Below are 27921 nucleotides of genomic sequence, written 5' to 3' on the forward strand. Positions count from 1 at the left end.
AATTTGAATATCAAGACAATAAAATTGCAGCCGATAAACTGCCCCTCGAAACATTATTTGAACCACACACTGTACCTAATTTCGAATCAGCCCACAAAACGACCAATCAATCACCGTGACATCAATTACTATTGTTCAGCTGGATGTTTTCAGCGTTCACGTCGCATTAGCGCATGGGAAACAAATTATTCAAATCTTCTCGAAAGAGAGACAACTGGCTGTCATTGCGCTTTCGTGCTCTCGGTTCCATTCCGTGTCGCGACACTTTCCACACGACACGTCCGAAAACAGCGCCCGCTTCTAAAACCACTGACATTGACAGCGATATTACAACATCAAAGAACTTCGTACAACGTTGACGACGACAATTTATCACGCTTAAATGTGAAACAGAATGGTTATGATCCCGCAGGGAGATGATGAAGCTACACTACCCGTGGATAGCGGATAAACTCGGCGAAAGCAGACGGTAAACATGTCGGCCGCGGCACTGACAGCAACTCGCGCAGAGCGTGTCATTGATAATTTGAACGTTTTTGGATATTGGAACGCAACGGTCGCATGTGGAGAGAGAGAGAAAGTGAGACTCGAGGCGTTCTTTTGAAGAACGATTAAAACGCTGGCCCTCGGACGAGACAGTCCCAGAGAATACCTTGGAAGTGTTCTCATGTGACAGGTTGGATCAACTGGTATTTGACGGAGGTTTTGAGATCCATAGACGGCATGTTTAGTTCCATCACCGTTAATCGTCCCGTTTTCTTACCTAAACGATACAACATGTTGCGAAGGTCCTTCAGATGGACAGGTTTTATTTTACGCTTTTTACCGGAATATTTCACACTTCATTAAAACTGTGTCGCTTTGATTTCATGCCAATGCGGTCAAAGCGCTTTTCATTGTCGGTTCTGTTGGATGATAAAATCGGACAAACGGAACTGATGCACGCGTTCCACGATCTTTTCGGTAAGCGCATGAACAGCATTTGAGCGGTAGTTTACATTACTAATGAATTCTAATTGTGGTGATTATGCACTCTCACAAAGATCATCGGATTATTTTTTGTCAGAAATATTGATTGGTCTCAACGAACTATTAATTATGAACCGGTCAAAAGAATGTCGCTAAGGCGATTAGGAGCTTTCGAATGCTGCGTCGTTGATGGTAATACCTGCTATAATCGATTTGACTTCTAAGGAAACGTCCACGGCATGGGTGGTACTAAAATGAAACTGAGGGGCTACGAACCGTATTTGACTGGACAGACGGAGTCCATATTGAACATCTTAGGAAATCAGGTTTAACTTCTATCGATTGAAATTGAATCGACTTAAGGGACGTTGCTACAAAAATCAAGCCGAACTGTTCATCTGATTAATGTTTTCAAATATACATATTGGAAGTAATTTTTGCTAAAAATGTTATAACACACACTACTTGTACGGGCGCTGATTGCAAACTATAAAGTCGACGCCAGAGGCAGCAATAACTGATTCATGTGCTATTATGGATTTCTCTTTTTCAATTGTCGAGGACTGAGGATAGCATTTCTCTTTTTTTATTTTTCGCATTCACGGTTATTTTCCGAACAAACAATTTTCCCTAAAAGCCAACACACGTACACGCCAGATTAGTCCGACTGGAAATGTTTATCTCCCACGATAGTCATGGGATTTTTAGATCTCCACTGCACACCATATGTGGAGTGTTTCACAGGGTGAAATGGAAACCCGGAATCAACAATTAATCAATTCGAGTCCAATAAAACGATAACTTGAAAAGTTATTGAATAATTGAATAGTTATGATGTCTATTGAGCACCGCAAGATCATGCGATTCGACGCCGATCAGCTTGTTATGTTCCGTGTTCTACTCTCAGAATCACGAATTAGGACAGGATGACTACAATGATAACGATACGGCACATGTTGTCAAATTATAGTCATCATATAATTACAACGAATCATATTTGTTTCTTTATATAAAGGCCTTACGAGAACTATCATCCAAATTTATCAATACTACGAAAACTATAACCTCAAACTAATGAAATAGAAATCGATAACAAGTATTTTTACAAACAAAATTTCAAGTATGAGTTCAATAATTAAAATTCACAGGTTATTCATATAGATATAGGGGAGAGGGAGGCAAGTTGGCGATGTTAGGTTTTGGCGAGCTCTGGATCTTGGAATTTTTTTTTAATGTTAATGCTGATTCATATAGCCTGAGGTGTTTTCTATCATATTATCTATTGGATGGGCAAAAAACTAAAAAAAACTTGTCCATCCAAAAGCTTTGCGCAAAAAGCGTCGAAGATGGCGAATGCCTGGAGGCAAGTTGGCAAATATGGTTTGGTCACCTAAAAATCAACAAAATGTAATAACAATTATTTATTTATCCTTGGTTGCAACAGTGGAAATGCCATTTTCATCAACACTGTAAATGTCACACGCAGGAAAACGATACTAAGCTCGTATATCTCCCAAAGTTCGAAAAAATAAGTCACAACTGAGGTATTTTCTGGCTTTCTCAAAGATAGCTTATGAGCCTTCATAAACATTTCAACCATTGTCCGTCCAGCGCATGTTCCTTTGAAAGGGTGCTCTATGCCATTTTTAACCGCAAACGAATAGGCAATTCATCGAAGCTGGACCTGAATGTGGCTTTAAAGCGGCCTTTATTCGACGACGTATCCTGAAATTGATACAAATTTAATATTTCTTGCATAAAGAACATGGAAACGCAAATGCTGAATTGAAAATCTTACCTCCATGTCTGGATATTTTCGTCGATAGCGTCTCAAAGTTGGTTTTGGCACACCGAACTGTTTTGAAGCACTCAGAACAGACAAACCTTCTTCTATAGATTTCATAACATTCTCCAAACTGGTGTCCGACCAATATTGGTCTTTTTTCGCTTATAAGTTCTAACCATCTGCAATAAAAAAACAAAAATTAACATAATGGTGCAGTTCGGCAACTTGCCCCCAAGCGACTTTTTCAATAAAAAAAATTTAACTGAAAAAAATTCATGATTCAAACTCGCCGAAACAGACAGATTATGTATAATAGAGTATCTTTATCATGTATAAAATTAATTTGAAATTTTTACTTAGGTTTTAAGTAGGTGGCGCTACCTTCATTACAACTCTCCCCTACTTGGAAATATGATGATAGAAATAGTTTTTATTACAGGGTCCTTCAGATTGAACGCTCACGCAAAAAAATCGAATATCTCCTTATAAAGGGTGTGTCACATCAAATTGCATCACGGAAAAAACGCTGTAGAAATTTAATTTTTAGGAATTACTGCGTACATACAAGGTTCAGAAGGCTCCTAACCGCGACGAAAGGCAAAACATGGTGGGGAAGACGCGAGCCTGGAAGCTGTACACCGAAATGCTGACGAAGCCGCATTGCCTGGTAATGGACGACGAAACCTACGTCAAAGCGGACTTTCGTCAGCTGCCGGGCCTGTTCTTCTTCTCCGCAGAGGACAAATTCAGCGTTCCGGAGGAGATTCGCAAGCAGAAACTATCCAAGTTTGCCAAAAAGTACATGGTGTAGCAAGCGATCTGCTCTTGCGGAAAGCGGAGCGCCCCCTTCGTGATGACCGGTACGGTAAACGGGCAGGTTTACCTTAAGGAGTGCCTACAGAAGCGCTTACTTACTTACTTGAAGCAGCACGAGGGCCCGACCATCTTCTGGCCGGATCTCGCTTCGTGCCACTATTCAAAGGACGTGTTGGAGTGGTACGAAGCCAACGGGGTCACCTTCGTGCCAAAGGAAATGAACCCGCCCAACGCGCCGGAGCTTCGCCCAATAGAGAAATATTGGGCGATTATGAAGCAGGCCCTCCGGAAGAACCCTAAAGTTGTCAAATCAAGAGAAAATGGATTTCTGTTCAAAAAAAAACTACAACCTGACGTTGTACAGAACCTTATGGACGGGGTAAAGAGGAAGGTGCGAGCATACGGGCTTGGGCTCGAAGTATGAATAAAAAGAAAATGCCAAAATTTGTTTAATAGTTTTTATTTTACTGTCTAAAATTTTCAAAAGGATCGGTCTACTGGGCGAATTTCTACAACGTTTTTTCCGTGATGCAATTTGATGTGACACACCCTTTAAAAAAAAAATCGCTCCGTCGATGGTAACACTGCATTCCCCACTTCGGTACGATAATATTCGGCTACTCGTTCAGTCTGATCAGATGGTTTTTAGTGTCAAGATGTAAAATTTACAAGAATGTGTATTTTCAGTGAAATTGTATTACTCGAGCAACCGAAGCCTTAATGAAACTTTGTCCTCTTATGGTAAGAATTTCAAAATTTCTCGTCGTCGATTACTTCCTCTGGGGGTACGTGAAGGACCGTTCCTATGTTAATAAGTCACAAAATTTGGAGGAACTTAAAGAAGAAATTACTCGGATTTTCAGCAGCATCGAAGTCGTAATGTTAGAGCTGTGCATGAAGAATTTTGTTCATCGGGGGGCATCGAAAATTTCGTAAAATATGCTTTATTTTCGTTTTTTTGAATAAAAATCGGTTCACTTTTGTAGAAGTTATTAAAATTTGTTGCGTGAGCGTTTAATCTGAAGGACCCTGTATATGGTCTTCATAACCATACAGAAGAATCATTCTTAATATTTATGTTTATGCGAGGGAATCCTTTCAAAACAAAACAGAGTTTACAAACCAAATCAGAACACTTTTTTTCTATAATTTGACAAACGCTGTCATCGGAGAAGTAGTATGAATGAAGTTATTTATGAATGCGTCGAAGATACGAAAAGAATTTAACAAAATGGGAATGGTTCACGTTTGATGGTTTATAATGGTAATGTTTTTTTCTTCTGTGTGACCAACTTGGCGAAGTGAACTGCTCATGTCGGTTAAAGAGATTTTTCAGCATGAAAATGTTCGTTTTGAAACGACATACTTTTGCGATAGTTTTCGTCGATTAACTCCTCTCGAAGTATCGATACATTTCGGCGTTAAGTTCGAATGCTTTTGCTTACTATCGTGATTTCAATAATTCAAGCAATTCAAAAATAATTTATCTTCCTTATCATCAGTCAGTACTCCTCCTTCTCTACCCATTGAACTGAGTTGTTGTGTGAAAAGCGTGAAAATCTTAACTGGAAATATTCCAACATAGACTCCATCTCGATTAAAACAATTCTTAGCTCGTGAGTGTGGGTTTGCGCAGCTCGAGCAAATGAAGTAAAGATTGAATACAAATACCTCCGTAATAATAGATTTTATTTATCTCATGAGTTAAGTTCTCAAAATAACATTGAATAACATGAAGAGTGAACATTGAATTCTGTTTTTACGCGACTCGCATGATCGGCATGCTCGCAAAAAAAAATTGCGTCAGAAAATTGCGGAATTTCGAGTAATTCACGTAAAAAAGGCGCGTAACTTTAAGGGAATTATGTCGCGTAAAATAAAATCACGGAAAATAAAATCGCGTAAAAAAGAATTCAGTGTATATTATAACAGCAGGTATTTGTTGCCAAGATAGCTCATTCGTTTACATCATGGTGTCATCGGTGCATAATTTGTGCTCAGAGCGTTCAATATAGATGCAGGTGTGCCCCAATGAAGTATCCTTGGGCCCATTCTGTACAACATTTATACTGCGGACATCCTATCGCTTCCCGGTAATGGGATCTCAATTTGCCGATGACACTGCAATGTTATTCAACGTCGTGTCATCGGTGCTCTGACACGCAAATTGCAGGGTGGACTGGATGCTCTAACAGAGTATTATAACAGTTGGAAAATTGTTGTCAATGCGGCGAAGACTCAGGCTATTCTATTCCCGCATTCGCGATCTCCTAGACATATTCCGACTGAAAACGTTAGAACTCGGTTCGGTGACACACTTATCGAACGGTCTAAAGAAGTGGTCTACTTAGAACTCACACTTAGAGTCATCTGATTTTTAGGTCTCACGTTAATGAAATCGTCACGAAATGCAATATTCTGCTCCGGTCATTGCATTCGATGATTGGCAGAAACTATAAACTTTGTCTGAAGAATCAAACGGCTGCCTACAAACAGATCATTTACCCTACAATTGAATATGCGATTCCTGTCGGGAAGGGCTGTGCCCAGACACACAAGTTGAGTCTCCAATGCATTACGAATAAATTTCTGAAGATAATTCTGAATTGGCCCCACTGGGCGATATCCTGGATATCCTGGAAGTGAAATTCCACAAATATATTCAGAAATATGGAGAGAAGTGCTCCCATTCCGAGCATTTGGTTGTTCGGAATGTGTATAGTAATTCCATAGGTTTAGGATAAAGTTAGGTTAAGTAGGAAGTTTGTTTTAATAAATTTAAAAATAATTTAGAATGTCCAACATTCAATATATTTAAAAAAATCATATCATATAAAACATGCATTTCATAATGCAATTTCGTTATCTACCTGTTCACTTAACTTGTTAGAACTTTGTATAAAACAAAAATGAAATGCAATAAATATATATTTATGTAAAAAAATGTGGTATCATCGGATCAAGCAGGTCGCAGATCGATTTCTATGAGAATCATGGACTATTCGCTCGAGTGTTGGACGAATTTATGAATTTTTCCAAACCTATGTTATGTGAGATTCTGGAACGAATTGAAAAACGTTTTCTTCCGTACTTTTGTCATATACCTCACCCAACTCACTTAAAGGGGTATTACACTATGGAAAATTTAAATTTTTTTTTAAAAAACTCTGGTCTAAAATGTTCTCTGGGATCTACTTTACTGAAGTTTTTGTCCCAGGTTTGTCCGATGCTCCGTTCCAAAGTTACAAGCCTTAGTTACAAGTGGACCTAAGTCTTTGCATAAGGGCGCGAATCCAAAATTTGAAACGCATTTTTCTCTAAACTAAGTTTTGCAAACCGGTGAGAATTCTGCCTCCGGAACGGTCCACCCAATTTTGATAAAATAGTTTTTCCCAGATTCTCTACTAAATTTTCTGTTATCGTACGTAGGATTTTTTTGATATTTTGAAAAATAAAATTTTGGTGAATGTTTTTGTCTTGATTTTTGAAGCAAAAACGCATTTTTTACAAAAAAAATGTCGCCATTTCGTCAAAAACCAACATTTTGAAGAAAAAAATTCTACGTACGATGACAGGAAATATATCCAAGATTACATAAAAAATCATTGGTTGAAATCGGTCCACTAGTAAGAAATTTGAAGAACTCCCACCAGTTTACAATAATTTGGCTGCAAGAGTTCAACAAACTGCGGCTATCCAGGGAACAGTCCAATTGACACCTAATAGATCCTAATAGAACTGTGATATCTGGTTAATCATAGTGATTTATTTTCTCGTTGGAAAAAATCGCCAAATTCACACACTTTTTTTGATGTTCAAGGTGTACTACCCTCTTAAGGGGGACCCTAGTCTGAGGAGTCGAAAAAATCGAATTGTTCGTTTTTCTTTTTAAATTTTTGAAAACTAAAAGGATTTTTAGATATTTGATTTCGTTGGAAAGTTACAGCTAAAAGAATGAAGTCACCTCAAGGGATATAGTGTTGCTGTACGAATTTTTAAACGCGTTTTTCTCGAAACCATGATCTTTCAACTGATGGTATCGATATTTCAGGATCCACTCGACCGATTCGACTGAATTGTTGTATCAGGATGTAAAAAAAGAATTAAATATTAAAAATGGCTATGTACATTTTTAATATCTCATTTTTTCGATTTTTTATGAGCGATTGCGATTGTTCATGAAAATAACTCATTGTGGAGGCGATCTGGCGTAGTGGTAACATCCATGCCTCTCACGCTAAAGGTCACGAGTTCAATTCTCACTCCCGACATTCTTCCAAAATTGGAAGTAAAAGTGACGAACCAGCCAAATGAGTTGAAAGTCACTATAATACAGATAAAAAAAAATTAAAAATAACTCATTTAACTGCCATTTTGTCAATTTTTCGAATTTTCAAAAACACCTAGGTAACACATTAGTTATTGTCCTAAAGTTTCAAATTTTCATAGGGATTAATTCTGCAAAACTCGGGTGCTTCAGAACCGATACAACCAGTAAGGTACCGATTGTCAGAAAGCATCTACACATGCAACTGTCAACAGCCTAATAATCATTATTCGCGCACTCAAAAAATGGAAAATACATCTTCAAATATACCTTAAACAATAACCAAAATACCCGAATACTTCACTTTATTCCTAACATCCGGAAAAGATCACGAAAATTAATTATTTTTCGACCTTCCAGACAGGGGACCACCCTTAATGCCCGAACGGTCTCATCTTGTACCATAGACCAACCTTGGCTACAACAGCCATCGTGGCGATCTTTTCCAATTGACACACACACGGTCACATGCGATTATATGTTTGATCCCCCACCTCTATTATTCCGCAAGGAGTCACTCGACCGGCTCTGGTCGAGTTGTGCGCTGCTTCACTGAGGGAATCGTGCCTATGAACGCTTGAACTTGAAAGTCTACAGCGGAAACTCATTTGGAACCGTGATCATTTTTTTTTATTTGTAAATTTGATCATTTACTAATTGATGGAATGAAAAAGTGTGCCGCTGTTCATCTACCTGTAGCCTTGAAAAAGACTCTCGGGCATAAAAAGTCTCTTTTGGGTGTCCTCGACGTCGTCTCATTGCTCGTAGGATGACTTCCGATTCGTAATTGTCGCTGGAAAGAACAAGACTGTGTAATAGAATATAACAATCATCTGCTTTTATGCTCATGTTGCCATCAGACGGGGCTTAAATTGCAGTATTTCCTCTCTCCACAGTGTTCGTTCACATGTAACGGTGTTTGTTCTTCGCGTAAGTGACCGATTTACACGCGACTGATTCGCAGTTGCTCCTTATTTATTTTAACCAACTCCAGGCTAGGAGATCGTAATGAGTAGGTGAACGTCCATTCGAGGTTAAACCGACCAGGGGGAAACCGTTTGTATTTCGCTGACAGGAAAAAATGCGTCCTAATTTTTTGTAGATGCTTCTTGTTTATGTTTGAAAGAGAAAACGGCAGAGCTGGACTGATATTCAGCAACGTTGAGCAGAGCATGTCAACGAAAAAGGCTGCCATAACTCATGATATATCTTAATCAACGCTCATCCATCACATTCGTCAGCTAATTCATCTTGAGAACCGTTTCTATGGGATCCTCATTACCGATATCCGTCGTCTTTCTTTAGATTAAAAAAAACAATATGAAAAACCCTCTGGCTGAAATTACCAGACCGGGATTGAACCTTTCATTTCTCAAACCGGAGACTGCATCACTAGCGAGAGATATGAGGCACAAAAAGCCATCATTGAACAGTTTTTTTGCCGTTGAATTTCTGTTTTTTATATCGGTTTTACCCTGCATCTCGAACAAATCATAAATGTTCGATCAGTATGTAAATTATGTAATATGATAAGATACAATATGATATAATGATATGATAATGATATAATGGATATGAAAATCATCAAAATCGATTCGCATCAAAATTAGTTATCAATGTTAACATTTTTCTGAATTGGTAACCTAACTGATAGATAAAATTGTACGTTTAAATAATCTCATTTTTGTTTTATTAGTTATGGTGCTAAGTTGATGTTCCGATTTGCTATGAAAATATTGCTTCCAATGCCGTAGGTGCAGATGGCTCACCAAGCTAGATATTTTTTTGGAAATCATGACTAGCTTTATGGTCTTGATATATCTACCACCGTTTCCTTTCCCGTCGTTGTGTGAAAATCCTATCCAAGAAGCTACTTAAAGTCCGTTTTTTTGCGTATTCGAACGTAGCTCCTCTTGCTAGGACGCCCTTTAAAAAATAAAGAACAAACCTAAAAATCAAAATGGAGGAATCATTCTACAGGCACACATATACGAACATGAGGCTTTATGGTCTTGATATATCTACCACCGTTTCCTTTCCCGTCGTTGTGTGAAAATCCTATCCAAGAAGCTACTTAAAGTCCGTTTTTTTGCGTATTCGAACGTAGCTCCTCTTGCTAGGACGCCCTTTAAAAAATAAAGAACAAACCTAAAAATCAAAATGGAGGAATCATTCTACAGGCACACATATACGAACATGAGGTATGTTTCGGTTCTGGTTTTGCAAATGCAGATTCGAAAGTGACATGTCAAATTTAGGTTTACTAATTGACAAGCAGTGCTGACTGATTTCCAGGACGGCATATGCAAAATGATTACAAAATATTATTCTATGGAAATGTCGAAGATATTATATAATCTCAAACCGCTACTCACGATGAAAAACAAAAATGTACAATATTTGTCTTGTCAGCCATAGCAATGTAGAGGTTCAGGACCATTTCAGATGATCGACATGTGCAATTGAAGCCAATGAATCGATGAGTTTTTTTTAAATATTACACTTGTTGTTTCTTCATAATAATTGACTGTATTTGTTTTTTGTAGTTTACATGTTTCAGAGACAAAGGGTGCCTTTTTTTATATATTTTTTTCTTGAAGCCGGTTTTTTACATTACATTTTACATTAATTTTAGGATATAATCACACAAACTTTTTTTTGTGTTGAGTTATAATTTAATTTTATGATTTTTCAAAGTTAGCATGTTTTTTGCCTGGTGCACCCGTGGCCGAGTGGTTAGCGTCTCACATTATCATGCCGGGTGTTCGGGTTCGATTCCCGTTCTGGCCGGGGGATTTTTCGTCAAAGAAATTTCCTTCGACTTGCACTGTGATCACGCGTATTCTAGAGCTTGCCTCTCGGAATACATTCAAGGCGTGTTATTTGGATTAGAAAATCTCAACTAAGTATTAATAAATGACGCTAGTTAATGCATACGTTGAGACGGCAAAAGTTCCACAGGGAACGTGAACGCCATTCAAGAAGAAAAAGAAGACGTGTTTTGCCTTCGTTCAACTTTCCTATGCGACTAGAATATCATGCGCTTGCATTGATTTATAGCGACTGTTAGCCCGCCATACACCGAATCCCCTTGTCGGAGTTAGATGCTGCGCGTGAAGTAATAGGAAACTGTTTATAGCACATAGATAGAGGCAGATGAAACACTGAAGAATAATCGAAGAAGAGAATAATAATTTGATTAAGCGAATGATGGATGAAAAGGGCCTTTACAGAGCATTAAGTAGGATACTATAGTACGGTGAAATCTAAAAGTTGAAGGAAATTGAAGAATACAGTTGGACGAAAGTGGACTAAAGGATTAAAGTGATAGGAAATAGAATTTAACTATAGAAGATTGAAAAGAAATAATTGGTTAAATTGAAGTTAGCGAAAAGGTGAATTTATTAGTGGTTTGTGAAATAATTTACTAAGAAAAATACTATTTTGGGAGTTAGAAGAATTGAATTGTTTATATTGGAAAACTGTTCGGTTTAAGGATTATAAGACCAAAAAATGTAAGCGTGATTTATAATTATACTTTATTTATTTATTTACTAGCTGACCCGGCCAACTTCGTCCCGCCCAAAATTTGTGTTTTGTTATCAATACCTTCAAACATCCACGTTTTCTTACTATGAGCAAGTTCATGGGTCCAATCGTAGAACTGTTCATTGATTGATCTTCTAATTGACTCCGTTGAATTTACCTTTTACTATAAAATTCCGAGTATTTCTAACAAAATTGTTTCATTTCTATGGCAGACCTCCCCCTTCCCCTCTTCAGAAAGGTAGGAGGAGTGTTGAACCACCTTAGAAATGTTTCTTGTTCCCTAAATCCTCCACATGCCAAATGTGGTTCAGTTTGTTAGATTAGATCTTGAATTATGCAGATATGAATGCTTCATTTGTATGGCAGTACGCCCCCCCTCTCCTCCGGAGAGGAAGGAGGAGTGTCTAACTACCATTGAAACAATTATCGCACCCTTAAACCTTCAGATGCCTAATTTTGGTTTTGCTTGAATAATTTTCGAGTAATGCAGAAATTTGTGTTTCATTTGTATGCAGCCCCTTCTTAGAGAGGAGAGCGGAGAGTCTAACCACCATAGAAACATTGAGAAACATCTATTGCACCCTAAAACCTTCAGATGCCTAATTTGGTTTCATTTGCTTGATTGATTCTCGAGTAATGCAGAAATTTGTGTTTCATTTGTATGGCAGCCCCTTCTTAGAGAGGGGGGCGGAGAGTCTAACCACATTGGAAACATTGATTGCACCCTTAAACCTTGGTTTTATTTGCTTCATTAATTCTCGAGTAATTCAGAAATTTGTGTTTCATTTGTAAGGCAGCACCACCCCCCCCCCCCCTTAGAGAGGGGGGAAAGGGTCTCAAACTATCACGAAAACCTTCCCCGGCTCCAAAAACCCCTATATACCAATTTTCATGTTGATCGGTTCAGTAGTTTCCGAGTCCATAAGAATCAGACAGACAGACAGACAGAAATCCATTTATATATATATATATATATATATATATATATATATATATATATATATATATATATATATATATAGATTAAAGTAAAAGTATTTACAGTTTTGAGTTTTTACACGATAAAACTGCTTCAAAAAATCTGTACCGGAAATCCGAACAGCGGCTGTAACATGGTTACATTATCAATACTCATTATAATTTCTAAACCTCGACTAACGACTTAGACTTGAATCACTTTCGATGGTTGCTTTCGTATCTCATAAATTAATTAGATTAAATTTATTCGATACATCTTTCCCGGACTATAAGAACCTCCATATCGATATCCATTTTGATTAGATTCAATATTTTGATAAGACAATCTTATGGTTTCTAACTGTGCAAATGGCAGGTGCGGAATAAAATAAGTTCATCTGTTATATTTTTCATTAAGCTACCTGCTCAACCAAAACATGTTAACTTTGAAAATCGTTGCTCAAAAACTCAAAAAAAACACCTTTCTGATTTCTGGATATGTGCGTCCTTTGTCTCCATCAGTTCAAAAGTTATAAATTTAAAACAAATTACATTTTGTAAAAAAGAAGAAATGGATTTTGCGGACCAATTTTGAAAAATCCCAACTCAAAAACTAAAAAAACGCCTCTCTGATTTATAGATATTTAATGAAAAAAAACTTCTGCTTTCAAAAAAAATATAAAAAATATAGCGCCGTTGGTCACGAAACCATGTAAATCATATAAAATAAATACTCTCAAAAATTATGAGAACAAAATCCGGATTTTTTGAAAGTGTAATATTTTTTTCAAAGAGGCCAGTCTCTTTGATTTCAATTTGATATGTCGATCATCTGAATCCCTCCAGTAGTTCAAAAGTTAGGTTTTTTTTTGAAAAAAAAGTCATGTTTCAAAAAATGAGAAAAATCAATTTTTCAGAAAACTCTAAAATGAAATAGGACAAAAAAATGAAAAAAAAATACGGGACTAAAATGTTGCGATAAGGAACAAAACCATAAATTTTACGAAATTTTGCATGACATGGAATGGCTGTTGTATGAAACGTAACACTTCCGCTACTTGTTGTGTGGAATAATGTAAAACCTACTTTAGAAAAAAATCAAGATTGGCTAAAATATTTAATGCGATTCTTGATTGGCTCAGCAAAAAAAACTATTTAAGTAAGGGAATTGTGCATGATACCTCTATCTCTTCTCTTCATCTTCAGTGACAGTATTTTACACATAGTATGCATTAGTATTCGAGTAATATTCCAAGGACACCTGGACACCAGTTGATCCAGGTATAGAAAGGAATAAAAAATAGCCATGTTCTTTGATAGCTGTTGGCATTTCTGTGGCTTCTAGTTCAGAGATGTGGTAACACCAGTTGGTTACGTAAATCCAACGGATTGTTTCTTCTGTGGCTGTGCAGAAGAACAATCGTGTGCCGAAAAATCCTTAAACTCTTGAAGAGCCGAAAACCAACATACAAGTTATCATAAATTACCTCAAGCGTTTATCTGACGAACATTTGAATGGTAATGTCTGCCCACGTTAAATTTCGGACACTTTTCTTTCAGTCTAGTGCATGAAATATTTTACTAAGCAATGAAATATTTCACTTACATGACAGCTGGATCCCTCCTCTTTATTTCGATGTCCAACATGTTTACATTCTTCTTCAGCTTGGTAAAATGGCGTCGAATCAAGTGGAAGTACGCAAACGCATTTTGCGCGAACGGCAGCAAAATCCAACACTGTCGGTACGCGATCTCGCCAAAAAGTTAAAACTGTCGAAGAGTACCGTGTTTAGTGTGTGCAAATCGTTTGACCAGCGCTTAACTGTGGATAGGAAGGTTGGAAGCGGAACAAATCGAAAAGCATGCTCCCAACAGATGGACCGAAAGGTGGTTGCCATAATTGAGAAACATCCCAACCTTTCAGATAGAAATGTGCCTCGAAAGGTTGGAAAATCAAAATAATATGTACAAAAAGTGAAGCGGAGGCATGGACTGAAGGCGTACAAAGGGAAAAATGTGCCCAATCGTGATGATAAGCAACATTTCACTGCAAAAAGCCTTGCTAAGGTGCTCTACACCCAGTTTTGCAAAAATGTTCATGCACCATAATGGACGATTAAACTTATGTTCTCGAGGACTTCAAACGGCTTCCGGGTCTTGCTTTTTATACTGCAATGCGTAAGGGAATTATGCATGATACCTCTATCTCTTCTCTTCATCTTCAGTGGCAGTATTCTACACATAGTATGCATTAGTATTCGAGTAATATTCCAAGGACACCTGGACACCAGTTGATCCAGGTATAGAAAGGATTAAAAAATATATAGCCCTGTTCTTTGATAGCTGTTGGCATTTTTGTGGCTTCTAGTTCAGAGATGTGGTAATACCAGTTGGTTACGTAATTCCGACGGATTGTGCCGTAGCCGAGTGTTTCCGGACCAAGAAGCAGTCTAAATTCCCAAAAAAAGTACTTGGTTTGGCAGGCCATATGCAGTTGTGGCCGAAAATCCAAATCTTTTGTCTCTACCGGCACTATCAACAAAGAAGTCTACGAAAAGGAATGCCTCCAGAAGCGGTTGCTACTATTCATAAGAAGCCACGACTCTCCAGCGATGTTTTGCCACATCTGGCCTCTTGTCACTATGCGAAATCCATGCTGGAATGGTATAATGCACATGAGGTCAAATATGCGCCAAAAACAGCAAATCCACCGAACTGTTCAGGACTTCGCCCAGTGGAAAAGTACTGGGCTCTGATTAAGCGAAAACTATTCGAAACTAAGAAGAAAACGAATGGCATTAATGATTTCAAGAGGAGATGGAAAAGCGCCGCCGCCAGCATATCTGAGGATATTGTACGGAACCTAATGGTAGATGTTCCCAAGAAAGTTCATGAATTTTACAGACAACGTAATTAACATCGAAGTAAGCTTTACTTGTCTTAGATATAAGTCTATTTCACTGAAATAAACAATTGGTTTTGTTGTATTACGTGAATTTTCTGTTTTACTGGCATCATCTTGGTGTCCGAAATTTAACGTGGACAGTCTTTATTCTGTGCTCCCGTGGCCGAGTGGTTAGCGTCATAACTAACATGTCGGGTGTTCGGGTTCGATTCCCGTTCTGGTCGGGTGAATTTTTCGTCAAAGAAATTTCCTCCGACTTGCACTGTGATCACGCGTATTCTAGAGCTTGCCACTCAGAATGCATCCAAGGCGTGTTATTTGGCATAGAAATCTCAACTAAGTACTAATAAAAATGACGCAAGTAATACTACGTTGAGACGGCGAAGTTCCTCTAGGAACGTTAGTGCCATTGTAGAAGAAGAAGAAGAAGAAGGCTTTATTCTGTTCTACAATGAATTACACAGTCCGAACAATAACAAAACACAAATATTAACTCGCAATTTAAAATCAATGTTTCCACTTAATATAATTGCAATAACAATAATTGGGTTAGGATGAGCATTTATTCGTCACTTTATTGGCGGCTTTCTGCTATCAAATCAGCAAATCAAAACTCCGAAATAGTTTTCCCGTTTTATGGCATCGTCCGAATAACTTCCGATTGCGATCGTCAGTCAGTGATTTGTTTCACTGATTCACATAATCCCCGACAGCAAAAACGCACAAACCAATGGGTTTACGATCATCTCTAGCCGCTGCCCGAGATTCACACGGGAAGTCAGCAGAACAACAGAGTATCAGGAATAACAACAACAAAAAAAAAAACATAACACACGACGATGATTGTGTTCCGAACCTCCGAGGGAATATGTTTATCTTTCGAGATCATGATTTAGACTACCGCTCTTCCGGGACGCGGCGGCCGGGAATGGTCTTAATTTTTATTGAAATGGATCACCATTTGTGAGCGGTGTTATGACTTTTAATATGCCCGATGGGGCCACACACATCGCAAAACAGTGTTTGCTCTAGATGTCGGAACAGCGGAAAGATGGAAGAAACTGGGAACCCATCAACAGGGAGGCACATTAGTCCAACATGATATGGATCAGATTTTGCCGATTCGACAGAAATTCTTTGGAAACAAAACGCGCACTGGCTGCTCGCGGCTAGAATCGCTGAAAGGAAATGTCAAATTTATCAAATTTACAGCTGTGGGTTCGACATGCGGATGGGATGGTGATTATCGTTTGTTGACTGGGCCGAGGGAACCCCCAGCCAAGCAGCATTAAGCACGGTCGTTGCTCAGCGACTCGTGAAATCGTGAATGCCGCAATAATAGACTGTACTGAGCTTCCTGTTGCGAGAATCGTTTTGGAGTTTAATTACACGCGCAATACCGCGACTTCCCCTAGCCACAAACCTCCCTGGCTTAAAACCGAACGATAGACTCGGAAGCGATAATAAAATTTAATCGAATCTCTTTCTGGCTCTAAATCGAAATTTATTGTTCTGATGTTGTTCACGTTCTGCTCACGGTGCTAATGTGATTAAGGCGTACAAAAACCGTACAAATTTATGTCGCTGATGATGCCGTCACCCGCCCTCGCCCGGGTATAGGTCCATGTATTCAAAGAGACATTCATCCGTCATCACACGGGATTCCACGTGTGCGCGACGGAAATATTTGTGCTGACTGTTGACGATACAATGCGAACGCTTAATATGGCCGTGTTAATTTATTGTACAAAGAGCCGAACCAGATGACTCTTGTGTTCGAAACAAATGAGGAAGACTCCTGTTTAGAACCCAGAGAAAATGAGATTTGGAAAAAATATTGACAATATTTCGGCACATTGAAATATTTGTTCGAATTATGTGACAAATATTTTCTGCACATTTGCCGCTAGCCCAAAGTGTCACCACATACGGTAGCGGATCCTCTCATCATGGCAATGCACACAATTACTGAAACGCACCCATCAGCGCTCCCACAACATATCATCCGTGTTGGGCCGCTTCGTCGCACGTGAATCGTCATGGCAATAAACCAGTCTGGCCGTCATTGGACCCGCACCTTCCAAACCACAATTCGTTACACAATCATCAAGGCAACTGGAGCGCTCACCGGAATATGTGACTTTATGAAGAGTCTTTCGGATTTATTCCGGTGAGGGAAACTCGAACCTCGTGCGCGGTGGGGGTGATTCCTGCCTTCCCCGGGGATGTTACGGCAGATTTATGCCACGGACAGCCCAGTAGTGCGGAATATGTGTATGTTATTGTTTAGCGAGGAACAAAAGAATATGAGTATTTCAAGTGCTTTTCTTCGCATCACTTTGTATTTAATATGCGGAAAATTTTACTGCGATTTTGTCGCCGTTGCCAAGTTGAAATGGTGGCTAATAGGGGGGAAATCACGTGGAAGCGTTGCTTTGCAGGGTGATACCATCGATCAGAGGAAGGTGGATTTCGAAATGACTGGTTATATCGTTAGACGCTTGCGAAAGCTAATGGAAATACAAATTGATTGAACCACTGCAATTATAATTTGTTTATGTTGTAGGTCTTTAATTGAGTTTATATTTCACTCAAGTCACCCGAGGAGACCGCCGCATCCGCTCGAATAAAGATATACATGTTCCTTATATTCCAAACAATGAGTAAATGGTAGATCTCGGAAATCACCTTAATAATACGTTGCGCGATCTAGATCAGCATCACGTTCTCCGTTCTGCCGTATCATAGGACGTATCTCGTAAAAATCCCATTTGTTCTTCAGACGTCTCGAACGAGTTCACATACCGCAGCAAATAGACAGCATTGAGCAGAGCAAGTTATCCGTAAACGCTAGTGGTCGTGACTATGCTCTCTCTTCTGTTTCACGATCCTAAATCACAGCCGTCTATAATTCAATGAAATCATCAAATTAAGCCCAAATAAGAATTAATCCAGCGGGGCCAGGATCGCACGCTCTTGGAACAAAAGCAGCCGAAGATTTGAAGAAATCGTTCTCTCAAACTCACATGTTGGAAGAATAAATAAACGCTTAAAGTTGAATAAATCATACACCAACCGGACCAGTCGGGAGGAAAGTAAAAGAAGATTCGAAATAATAGTACCCTCCGATCATGGCACCACTCCAGATCGAACGAGGAGGGGGGAGAACAAAATATATAAATAAGAATTTTATTGTCCCCACCCACTCCGTGTCTTTCGAGAGCGCGTCGAAACGAACCGATCGAACAAGCGCGGGAAAATGAGGACAAATGATCAAATTGAGATAACACAAGCCGGCTGTGTGCCGAAGGTTGTAATTTACACAAACCCTCCCGCGACCTAGCCCTGAAATACTCAAACTCATTTGATCGTGCGGTTCCTGGCGCGAAGTGCAACGGACTGTCTCGAGATGCTCAAATTTACTACAATATTCGAGCGATCGAACGTTGTTGAGCTATATTTGTAACCCTTTTTTTCAATACAATTCATGTGGAGTGTGATGAGAGCAAATTGATATGGATCTCTTTGTTTTAATAAATGTTGGTTGAATACTGCTTGAACTCAATTTACTCAACTGAACAAATGCTGTATTGGGCATAAAAATGCACCAAGCCATGTGTATAATTGCTTTTATTAATTGTAAATCATAAAATCCTTACTTTTCAAAACTTCTTATTGCTACCCATTGGCTATGAATAATGTTATATTTGAAGTATGTTAGTAACTTTGAAATTGAGCAATTGTAACTTTGAAATTGAGCAGCTGTAGCCTTCTAGATAATTACCAGATGATAAAGACTCTGAAATATAAAGTTTGCATATTTCTAATATTCTTTATCTCTGTATTATTGATAAACTGAGAATCAATGCCTTTTTTTAGATGATGCATAAAAAGATGGTAATAAAGGATTTCGGAGAACTTCCTTTTCTTTTTCTTGTTTTCTTATCAATATTGTTCTTCATAAATAAAATATACCAGAAACTGTAACGGTTAAAGATTACCATTAGCCACCGTTTAGTTTATAGTTTACTGTTTACAATTCTTCCACAAGTGAAATGTCTCAGACCGAAAGAATTAAAACAGTGACACACGTCCCCTTCTTACCAACACATGCGATACGCTAAACGATGACGAACGACGAATAACGAAGCTTGGTGGATTACACCATTACATGGATTACATGGCGGTTCCTTCGGCTGAAGAAGGAAACTTGGAAATTAAACACAGGAATGCTTCTAACTAACGGATGGTTTATTCGCGATCTTTCACACTTGATAGTTGGATTTGGTCGACGGTCATACGGGGTGATTTGGACCACCCCTTCATCTCAAAAATTACGGCTCTACTTGGATGTTTTATAATGTCATTTCCTTCTATTGTTGAACCGTGGTAAAACTTCACAAGTAGAGGGAAACGGTAGCATGAACACAGCAAGCACTTTGATCGTCAAAAAATGTGAGTTTTCCGATCGTGGTTTCAAGGTTTTTCCTGCTGATTAAACAAACTTTTCGTGTATTGTGCAGTAAAGTTCTGTTCGCCTACAAAAGAGGAACAATTTGATGTAGCGAAACTATAAGTTTGATAACAATAAATAAAATTAATTGCATTTTAATTTTTGCATGTTGTGTGGGGTGACATGGACACGTTTCTGTGGGGTAAATTGGTCCTACAGGTTTGATACTTTTCTTTGGTCTAATTGATTACAGATGCCGCTGAATTACAAAAAGAGGATGGACAGACAACGTTAGAAGGAGGAGGAGCTTGAAAGAGCAACGTAGGCCATCGAGAACGGATTTTATTTGACCAAGCATCAAAAGTGTTTGAAAATGCTCGACCAACAGTGAAAAGATTCATGCAGAATTCGAGATGGTGTCAATCCAACTTTTCTGGTCTGGAATCTGGCCAAGACACCTGGTATCGATTCCAAAACATTGTTACTGATTGTAACATCATCCCAAAATACTTTACATAAACATAAGTATGTTTTTTTCAATGAAACACACACTGGACCAAATCACCCCACAGTAAATTTTAATGTCCATAAATCATCTCTTTTATTTTATGATATATATGGTAGATTGAAGCTTTATATAATGATTAAACATTATTTATTGAGAGAAAACAAATGTAGCTCAGTATACAATGTGACATTTTTTATTTAGACCGTATTGATTTGGAAATATTAGCCGATTTGCTTAGGTGATCCAAATCCCCCCTTTTCCCCTATGTATTTATTTGTATGTATGCGTTTCGTGTTTTGCTGCTGTGTAGTTGTGTTGTGCACATATTTAAATATGGAAAAGGATGGGGAGGCTTGGATAGGAAATATATTGGGATGAAAAAGGAAAGTTGATTCTTGCTCCTTTTCGCGCTGTCGGTCGCGAACAAAACTAGAGAGAATCACAAAGCCGTAGTGTTGATATTTTCTGAGAAATGAACGAATTATTGATTTCTCGATTTCACAGACCTATGCGCGAGTATAGGAGTGTTAAGTTGATACAGATACGTCGTCTAGATTTCATGACTGTTCCCTTGGCCGAGGAACTGTTAGAAACCGCAATGAACACATGCTTGAAAAGTAAAAGGATCTGAGCCTTGGGCCACAGACGGAAGTTTGACGTAGGACTGTGATTGTGCAGCACAATTGTTTTTTTTTTTATGTAATTCTTCTCATTGTTCAGAAATATGTTAGCTGAACTCTTTTAAAACTCCAAATGGTAGCCCTGAGAAAGTCCGTTTGTTATATGTACTCATAACTGTCAAACGGTTTGGAACAAACAAAAAAAGAAAATTAGCTTCTGGCAGGAACTTTAAAAGTCAAGCTCTAAAAGCTGTAAAAATTGTTTTTTAACGAATGTTATTGGTGTTATTTTGATTATTGGCGTTACAGAAACCCAAATCTTCAAGAATTATTTTTTCCATCCTTCCGTTTTCCGGAAAATGACAAAAAAAACGGAAAATCGGCAAACAAAAACATTGGTCAAAACCTACATTTGTGTTCCTGTACATTCCTGTAGGAATACAAATGTAGGTTTTCTGTACTACTGTAGAAAACTAATGTAGAAAACATATTTTTACATTTTATTAGTTTTTTTTTATTAAGTTATATACATAACCTATACAAAAATTGAATAAAATTGATGGTAAGTGATAGCTAATAAACTGAGCTATCATTGATGCCATAACCTTACTATATGGTAGCTTTCCAAGGACATGGAAAATTATCAAAGCTGCTGTTCGATTTTTCGAACACTTGGCCTGAAATGGGTTAATGAATATCAGTGTGACACATAACAGGGTGGAATGGTTTATATGTGGATCGGTAAACAATAAAATATTATATCGTCATTGATTACATCGGATATGGAGTTATATGGAGAGTGAAGAATCAAAAAACAAATTTTCAACTTACGATTTCGCATATTTCGAGGTAAAATACACATGAAATCATGAAGTTGCTTTATTTTTTAAATGGATAGCTATGGTATTATGATTTCTTTCCATTTTCTTATTCTTATTATTAGTCTTATTCGACTGTGTCACATTTACCCGAAACCCACTCACCCGAAAAACAGTTACCCGAAAGACATTCAACCGATTTCCACTCACCTGAATGTATCAAATACCCGAATGCGACCGCTATGCGAATATAACATTTACCCGAATGTAACAATTACCCGAATAGAACATCTGCCCGAATGCGACACTTACCCAAAAGAATTAGGAAGTATTTGTACATTTATTTCTGATCAGTGTTATATCAATATCATATTTGTCTCGTACGTTCATGCTCATTCAAAAAGTATTTTTCGTGGGTAGTGCAATTTGAGAAATAGTGGAATAAAATCCTTGTCAACATAATGAAAAGTGAAATAATGCAGTTTAATAACGTATTATGAAAATCATTCATTCATATGGATGACGAAGCCCGTTTATTTAACACATTGAGTGCCACGCAGTTTTATACCGACTTCCCCTTCAGGTCACGCGCTGATATCGTAGTACAGCAATGCGAAGCGCAATACTAATAAAAATATTAATTTTATTAATTTATTAATATAATTTATTTTTATTAATTTAATTTATTTTTATTGATTTATTAAGAGCTTCCAAACGCATATTACTCAAAATCGTTATTGCAACATATCTTGTGTTGTTTACCATTAGACAGGAAATTTATCCAGCATTTTTATTTTGCTTAAGACATGGACAGTGTATATAGTAAAAAAAAGTTAACAGATGACAATTAAAAAGGGTATGTATTTTTCGATTTTACTAGCCACTCGTTTTCCCCCATACGAGCAATCTTTTTGCCTACAATTCGGCGTTATCTCGCAATGGTATTAGATGCGTATTATGAATTTTTCTCGATTTGCCGATAATAGGCATTTATCAGTTGTCAGAATCAATGGAGGGTTATCTAGGAATGATCTTGAAGATGATATTGGATGATTTCACTCTATACTCCCTAAAGATTTGACGAGAGCCTGGCTCAAAAAGTTAGACGTTGATAGAGATTTATTAGATTGAAGTTCAGGTTTTTGTCCAATCAATTCGTGCTCAATTCACGTTTTATCGTGTAGGTCTTGCTACTAACAATTTATGGAATTGTGGTCCAGGATGTCATTATGACGAGCATGTATTTTGAATATGTAAAAAATTCAATTAATGAATTTAACTGGCTGCTGTTTTAGAAGTTCGAAAAGGTATCCTCACGAATATTTTTCAGAGCTTCCATTTGATGTATCAAAAAAGAAAAAAATACAGATATTGAACAATGAAAAAACTTAATTCGAATGTAATTTCTACACCCAATTACAGTCCTATGTCAAGATCCCGTCCGTGTACCTAGACCCAGACCCATTAACTCTTTCGCTATATATTTTTTCTGAGATCAAAATACATGACATGCATAATTAACCGGGCAAAATTAATGCACAAAATAAACGTATGCCGTCCGACGCTCGCCAACGCTCGGTTGGATCTGACTAAAGGATCGTCTCCTATGTTTCAAAGAAACCGGGCAATCGGTGGAACACAGGTTTGCTTGCGAGAGGCCGCCGTTTCCGACTCGGATTGCGTCACCTTGGTTGCTTGATGCCGCCTCGGCTCCTTATCCTCGTTAAATGGGGACTTCGCCCCCATTACATTGATCTCAGAATAAATTTCATCCCGAAATAATAAATTCATGATAAAAACTGCGCTGCGGTGTTAAATACGTAAGTATCTTCATTTATTTTATCCATTCTTTTCTACATTTTCATTTAAATTGTTTATGGTGAAGTTACCTGCCTAATTTTCGGAATATTCTATTACCGATGCTCATTCCTGAATGATCTCTTGGCCTTAAAGAGAAATAAGGAAATGGAAGAAGACGGCGTGTGAATTGTGTCAGCACTAATTTCTAAAAATGGCACAACGAAGTTTTTAACATTTTTTTTTAATTTCCTCATTACAATTTTTCATTTTACTTCGTAACAGGAGATTTGACAAAACTCATTTCATCCGAGAACATGTTGCATTCGGGTATTTGTTACATTCGGGTAAATGTCCATTCGGGTAAAGTCGCAATACGACTAGTACCAAACGAGCTCAATTTTCTTCATTGAAGCAAATTAATTTTTCAAATTAATGAAGCAAATGAAACTAAATTTGGCATATGGAGGTATTGGGGTGCAATAATTTTTTCTATTGTGGTTAGACTCTCCACCCCCCCTCTCTAAGGGGAGGCTGCTATAGGAATGAAAAACAATTTTCTGCATTGCTCGAGAATTAATCACGCAAATGAAACCAAATTTGGCATGTGAAGGTTTTAGGGTGCAATAAATGTTTTTACGGTGATTAGACTCTCCACCCCCCTTTCTAAGGGGTGGCTGCCATACAAATGAAACAAAAATTTCTGCATAACTCGAGAATTAATCAAGCAAATGGAACCAAATTTGGCATGTGGAGGTTTTAGGGTGCAATAAATGATTCTATGGTGGTTAGATACTTCTCCCCCCTCTCTAAGGAGGAGCTGCTATACACATGAAACACAAATTACAGGGGGCACACAAACAAAACTTCTGCATAACTTGAGAACTAATCAAATCAATTTTGGGTATGAGAAATGTTTTTATGATGGTATGACACCCCTCCCTCCTCTGGAATGAAGAGGGGGTCCCATGAAAATACAAAATACTCATATTTCAACCAAAAATATTCCAATCAAACATGACAATTGAAAATTTTCAGAAAACTCTGAAGGAATAAGGGAAAATTCGGGAAATTAAATTCCACATGTTCTACAATTACATAGTGACAAGTGCTGTTAGTCCATTTAATGTTTGTGCTAGCGAAATTGATCTTTGTTAACTGGAAATGGATTTCAATGTGATGAAACGCACTCCTATATCTTCTTCTATCTATACCAATAAAAAAGTAATTTGTGTTTCATGTGTATAGTAGCTCCTCCTTAGAGAGGAGGGAGAAGTATCTAACCACCATAGCATCATTTATGCACCGTGGCCGAGTGGTTAGCGTCTCACATTATCATGCCGGGTGTTCGGGTTCGATTCCCGTTCTGGCCGGGGGATTTTTCGTCAAAGAAATTTCCTTCGACTTGCACTGTGGTCATGCGTATTCAAGAGCTTGCCCCTCGGAATACATTCAAGGCGTGTTGTTTGGCTTACGAAATCTCAATTAATTAATCATAAATGACGCTAGGTCAGGCATACGCTGAGACGGCAAAAGTTCCACAGGGAACGTTAACGCCATTCAAGAAGAAGAAAATAACAGTTCGACTGAAAAGTTTATAAGGTAACACAGTAAAACTTTTTTTTTTCGCAAAATTCAATTTTATTATTCAACATAATTGCCTTCGAGGGCGATACAGCGATTATAGCGATCGTGCAACTTTTCGATATAATGTTATAGTACTCTTTCAGTTTTTCCAAAATAGGCCTCAGTTAAGGTAATCACTTCATCATCGGTCTTAAATTTCTTGCCAGCGAGCATTTTCTTCAGGTCTGCGAACAGAAAATAGTCGCTGGGGCCATATCTGGAGAATACGGTGGATGCGGAAGCAATTCGAAGCCCAATTAATGCAACAACACACGAAATTCGGATTTTCCATTTTCTTCACAATAATTCTCTGACGTACTTAATAATAATTTTAACTATTAAAATCACTTCCTCTCAAACATGGATCACACAATTATCGAAACAGTATTTCATTCAAAATTTTAATCGTCAGATAGTGAATTCCTCGCTTCAGAAATATCCACTCGAGCGAAATTTTCGTTAGATTTAAGGTATGGTATGTAAGGTATCTTGAATTATAATGAAATTTTAAACGGTGTTATTCTAAAACTTGTGTGTAAAGAGCATACTGACACACGAGAGTAGCTCGGGAATCCCTAGCACCGTGAAAGTTCACTTTCCTCATTTCTTTCGCCCCAATCGATCAACGGAAACTGGACTCCAGTGACCGATAGTCAGTCACCGGACGTGTATCATTCGAACAGTTCCAGTTCCCATCCCATCTATGAGGGCTTGGAATTGCAATTGTTTTGCATATAATCATGTTGATCCACGATCCCAATTATTCCACCGGCTGAGACTAGTTGGACGAAGGAACGAAGCAGAGAGACAACGGTTCAGCGCGGTTCTTGGCGTGTAAAAAGTGGACCTATGTTGAGAGCCGGGGAGTCAAGCGAATGAAAAAAAAAACAGTTCCGTGAAATAAGTAAGACGTCTGAAACGATGCTATCGGAAATCTCTGCCGGTGGTAATTAGATTTGGTCGGAAGGAATGAAAAGCAAAAAAAAACAAGAAATGGATAAAATCGAAAGCTGTTGGATAGTGGGATGAACAACATAACACAGCTTTAATAAACACCCAGTTGGATTCAAATGCTTTTCTCTTAGCCACCCGAATCCGATTTGTGTCAGGCGGGCATAAAGTTCGAGCCAAGCAACGAAGGCAACGAATGCTGTTAATCTTAAGTCCGTACCATTAGGCTCCCCCTTAGGCGGCTCGCACACCGGAGCAATAAGCAAGTAGCAAGTATCAACATGCAATAAGCAATATTATCGCCAATGGATTTTTCCATTTGATTTTTGGTGATCTCGCACACCGACGCAAAACGATATCGCTATCGCCTTTGTAGAACAACACATATATATATATATATATATATATATATATATATATATATATATATATATATATATATATATATATATTGCTAGCAACACAACGTGTCGGTTGAAAAGCAACTTATCGCCCATAATTTGGCAAATTTCGTTCATTAGATAGGTCGTTTGCAAAATGTCATGCGTTTTTATTGCTTTGGTATACGATGAACAACAAAATATGTTGCCTGTTGCATATTGCGTATTGCAGCTTGCTAGTCGCTCGTTGCTCCGGTGTGCGAGCCGCCTTACGGAATGAGACAAAACGCGATGAAGAATAGCCAAACGGAGGAGGCACTTTTCAATTGTATCGCACGATCGACGCGGTTGCCGGGGTCGGGTTTTCCACTTTTGGACAAGCGCTTGTACTCTGTTTCCAATTGATCGGGGTGATTAAGAAAAAGCGAAATCCAAAATTGATCATTTGTGGCAAAAGCAAACGCAATACTCTCAACCTAAGCGCTGCGAAGATCTCTGCAGGTTTCTAGCTGCAGCACTAAAAACAGGAGGGCAGAAGAAAGTTAATTACAATTTTTCCGCACGGATCGTGCCCAGCTGTGCAAACAAAAGCGCACGAATTTCGCTTTTTCGATTGCTGCGCTTTCTCGATGGGAGAGATTCATTAGGTGAGCTCCCTCCGGAATGACACAGACCCGGGGAACATTGGATGATCGAACGCCGCCGATGGGAAGCGCACTAAAGCCCCAAAGTAGAATGCGCGTGATCGAAATCGGAAGGCTATAACAACCGACCTACACCGGGAGGCGAAATGAGCGTAAAAATAATACACCGAGGCCCGAAATAGATGATCACGAACGAACGCTTGATGCTGGAGGTTTGGTCGCTATGCAGGGAGCATCAGTATACGGCGGTAGTGGTGACCTTTCTTGGACCTTTCGATAACCTTGATGATCCTTCCCGGATCAGCATAGCATTACAACTCAGTTGCAATAGAGTGTACGCTGTAACTGTCACGATCTCTGATTTTTGATTACCTTATACAAGAAATTTTGGAGTTGCGAGTTAATAATCAAACATTCTCAAGAATTGCTAGTCAAACTAAGAAGTTGGAACGAGCGAACCTTATTGCAAAAATAACACACAAAAATGTCTCCAGATGTTTTAGAATCAAGAAATTTAAATCAATTAATTTAGAAACAATGTTTCATTGATAATGTATGTTCACTCTGTTGCTAATCAACATGTTTTTCAAACATAACTTGAGAGACTGTAAGTTCTACTGGAAGCTAGCAAACTATCTCGAAAGTCCAAGGAATAGCTAGCATGAACATAACACAGTGACTCATCACTCATCAAATAATTGTTGAAAAAAAATGGTCGACTATATATAATCGAGTCCGACCTTCACAAAAGATGATTTGTATTCAATATAAATATTCTCAGAGCTCAGATATCATAAATTGTTTATGAACTGATA

At 38.2% G+C, this 27921-nt stretch overlaps 1 protein-coding gene across 1 annotated transcript in view; it reads right to left on the reverse strand.

Annotated features, from left to right (window-relative positions):
* Positions 1-2431: 2431 nt before the first annotated feature.
* LOC129764234 (toll-like receptor Tollo) overlaps positions 2432-27921 on the reverse strand; it is a 173054-nt gene continuing 147564 nt past the window's right edge. The window contains exons 2-3 of the mRNA XM_055763117.1: positions 2768-2934; positions 2432-2694 (exon numbers count right to left, since the gene is read on the reverse strand). Coding sequence (XP_055619092.1) covers positions 2927-2934 — 8 coding nt within the window. The 3' untranslated portion in view covers positions 2432-2694; positions 2768-2926. The remainder of the gene's footprint in view (positions 2695-2767; positions 2935-27921) is intronic.

The sequence above is a fragment of the Toxorhynchites rutilus genome, chromosome 2 (assembly GCF_029784135.1).
Source record: "Toxorhynchites rutilus septentrionalis strain SRP chromosome 2, ASM2978413v1, whole genome shotgun sequence".
Classification (NCBI taxonomy): domain Eukaryota; kingdom Metazoa; phylum Arthropoda; class Insecta; order Diptera; family Culicidae; genus Toxorhynchites; species Toxorhynchites rutilus.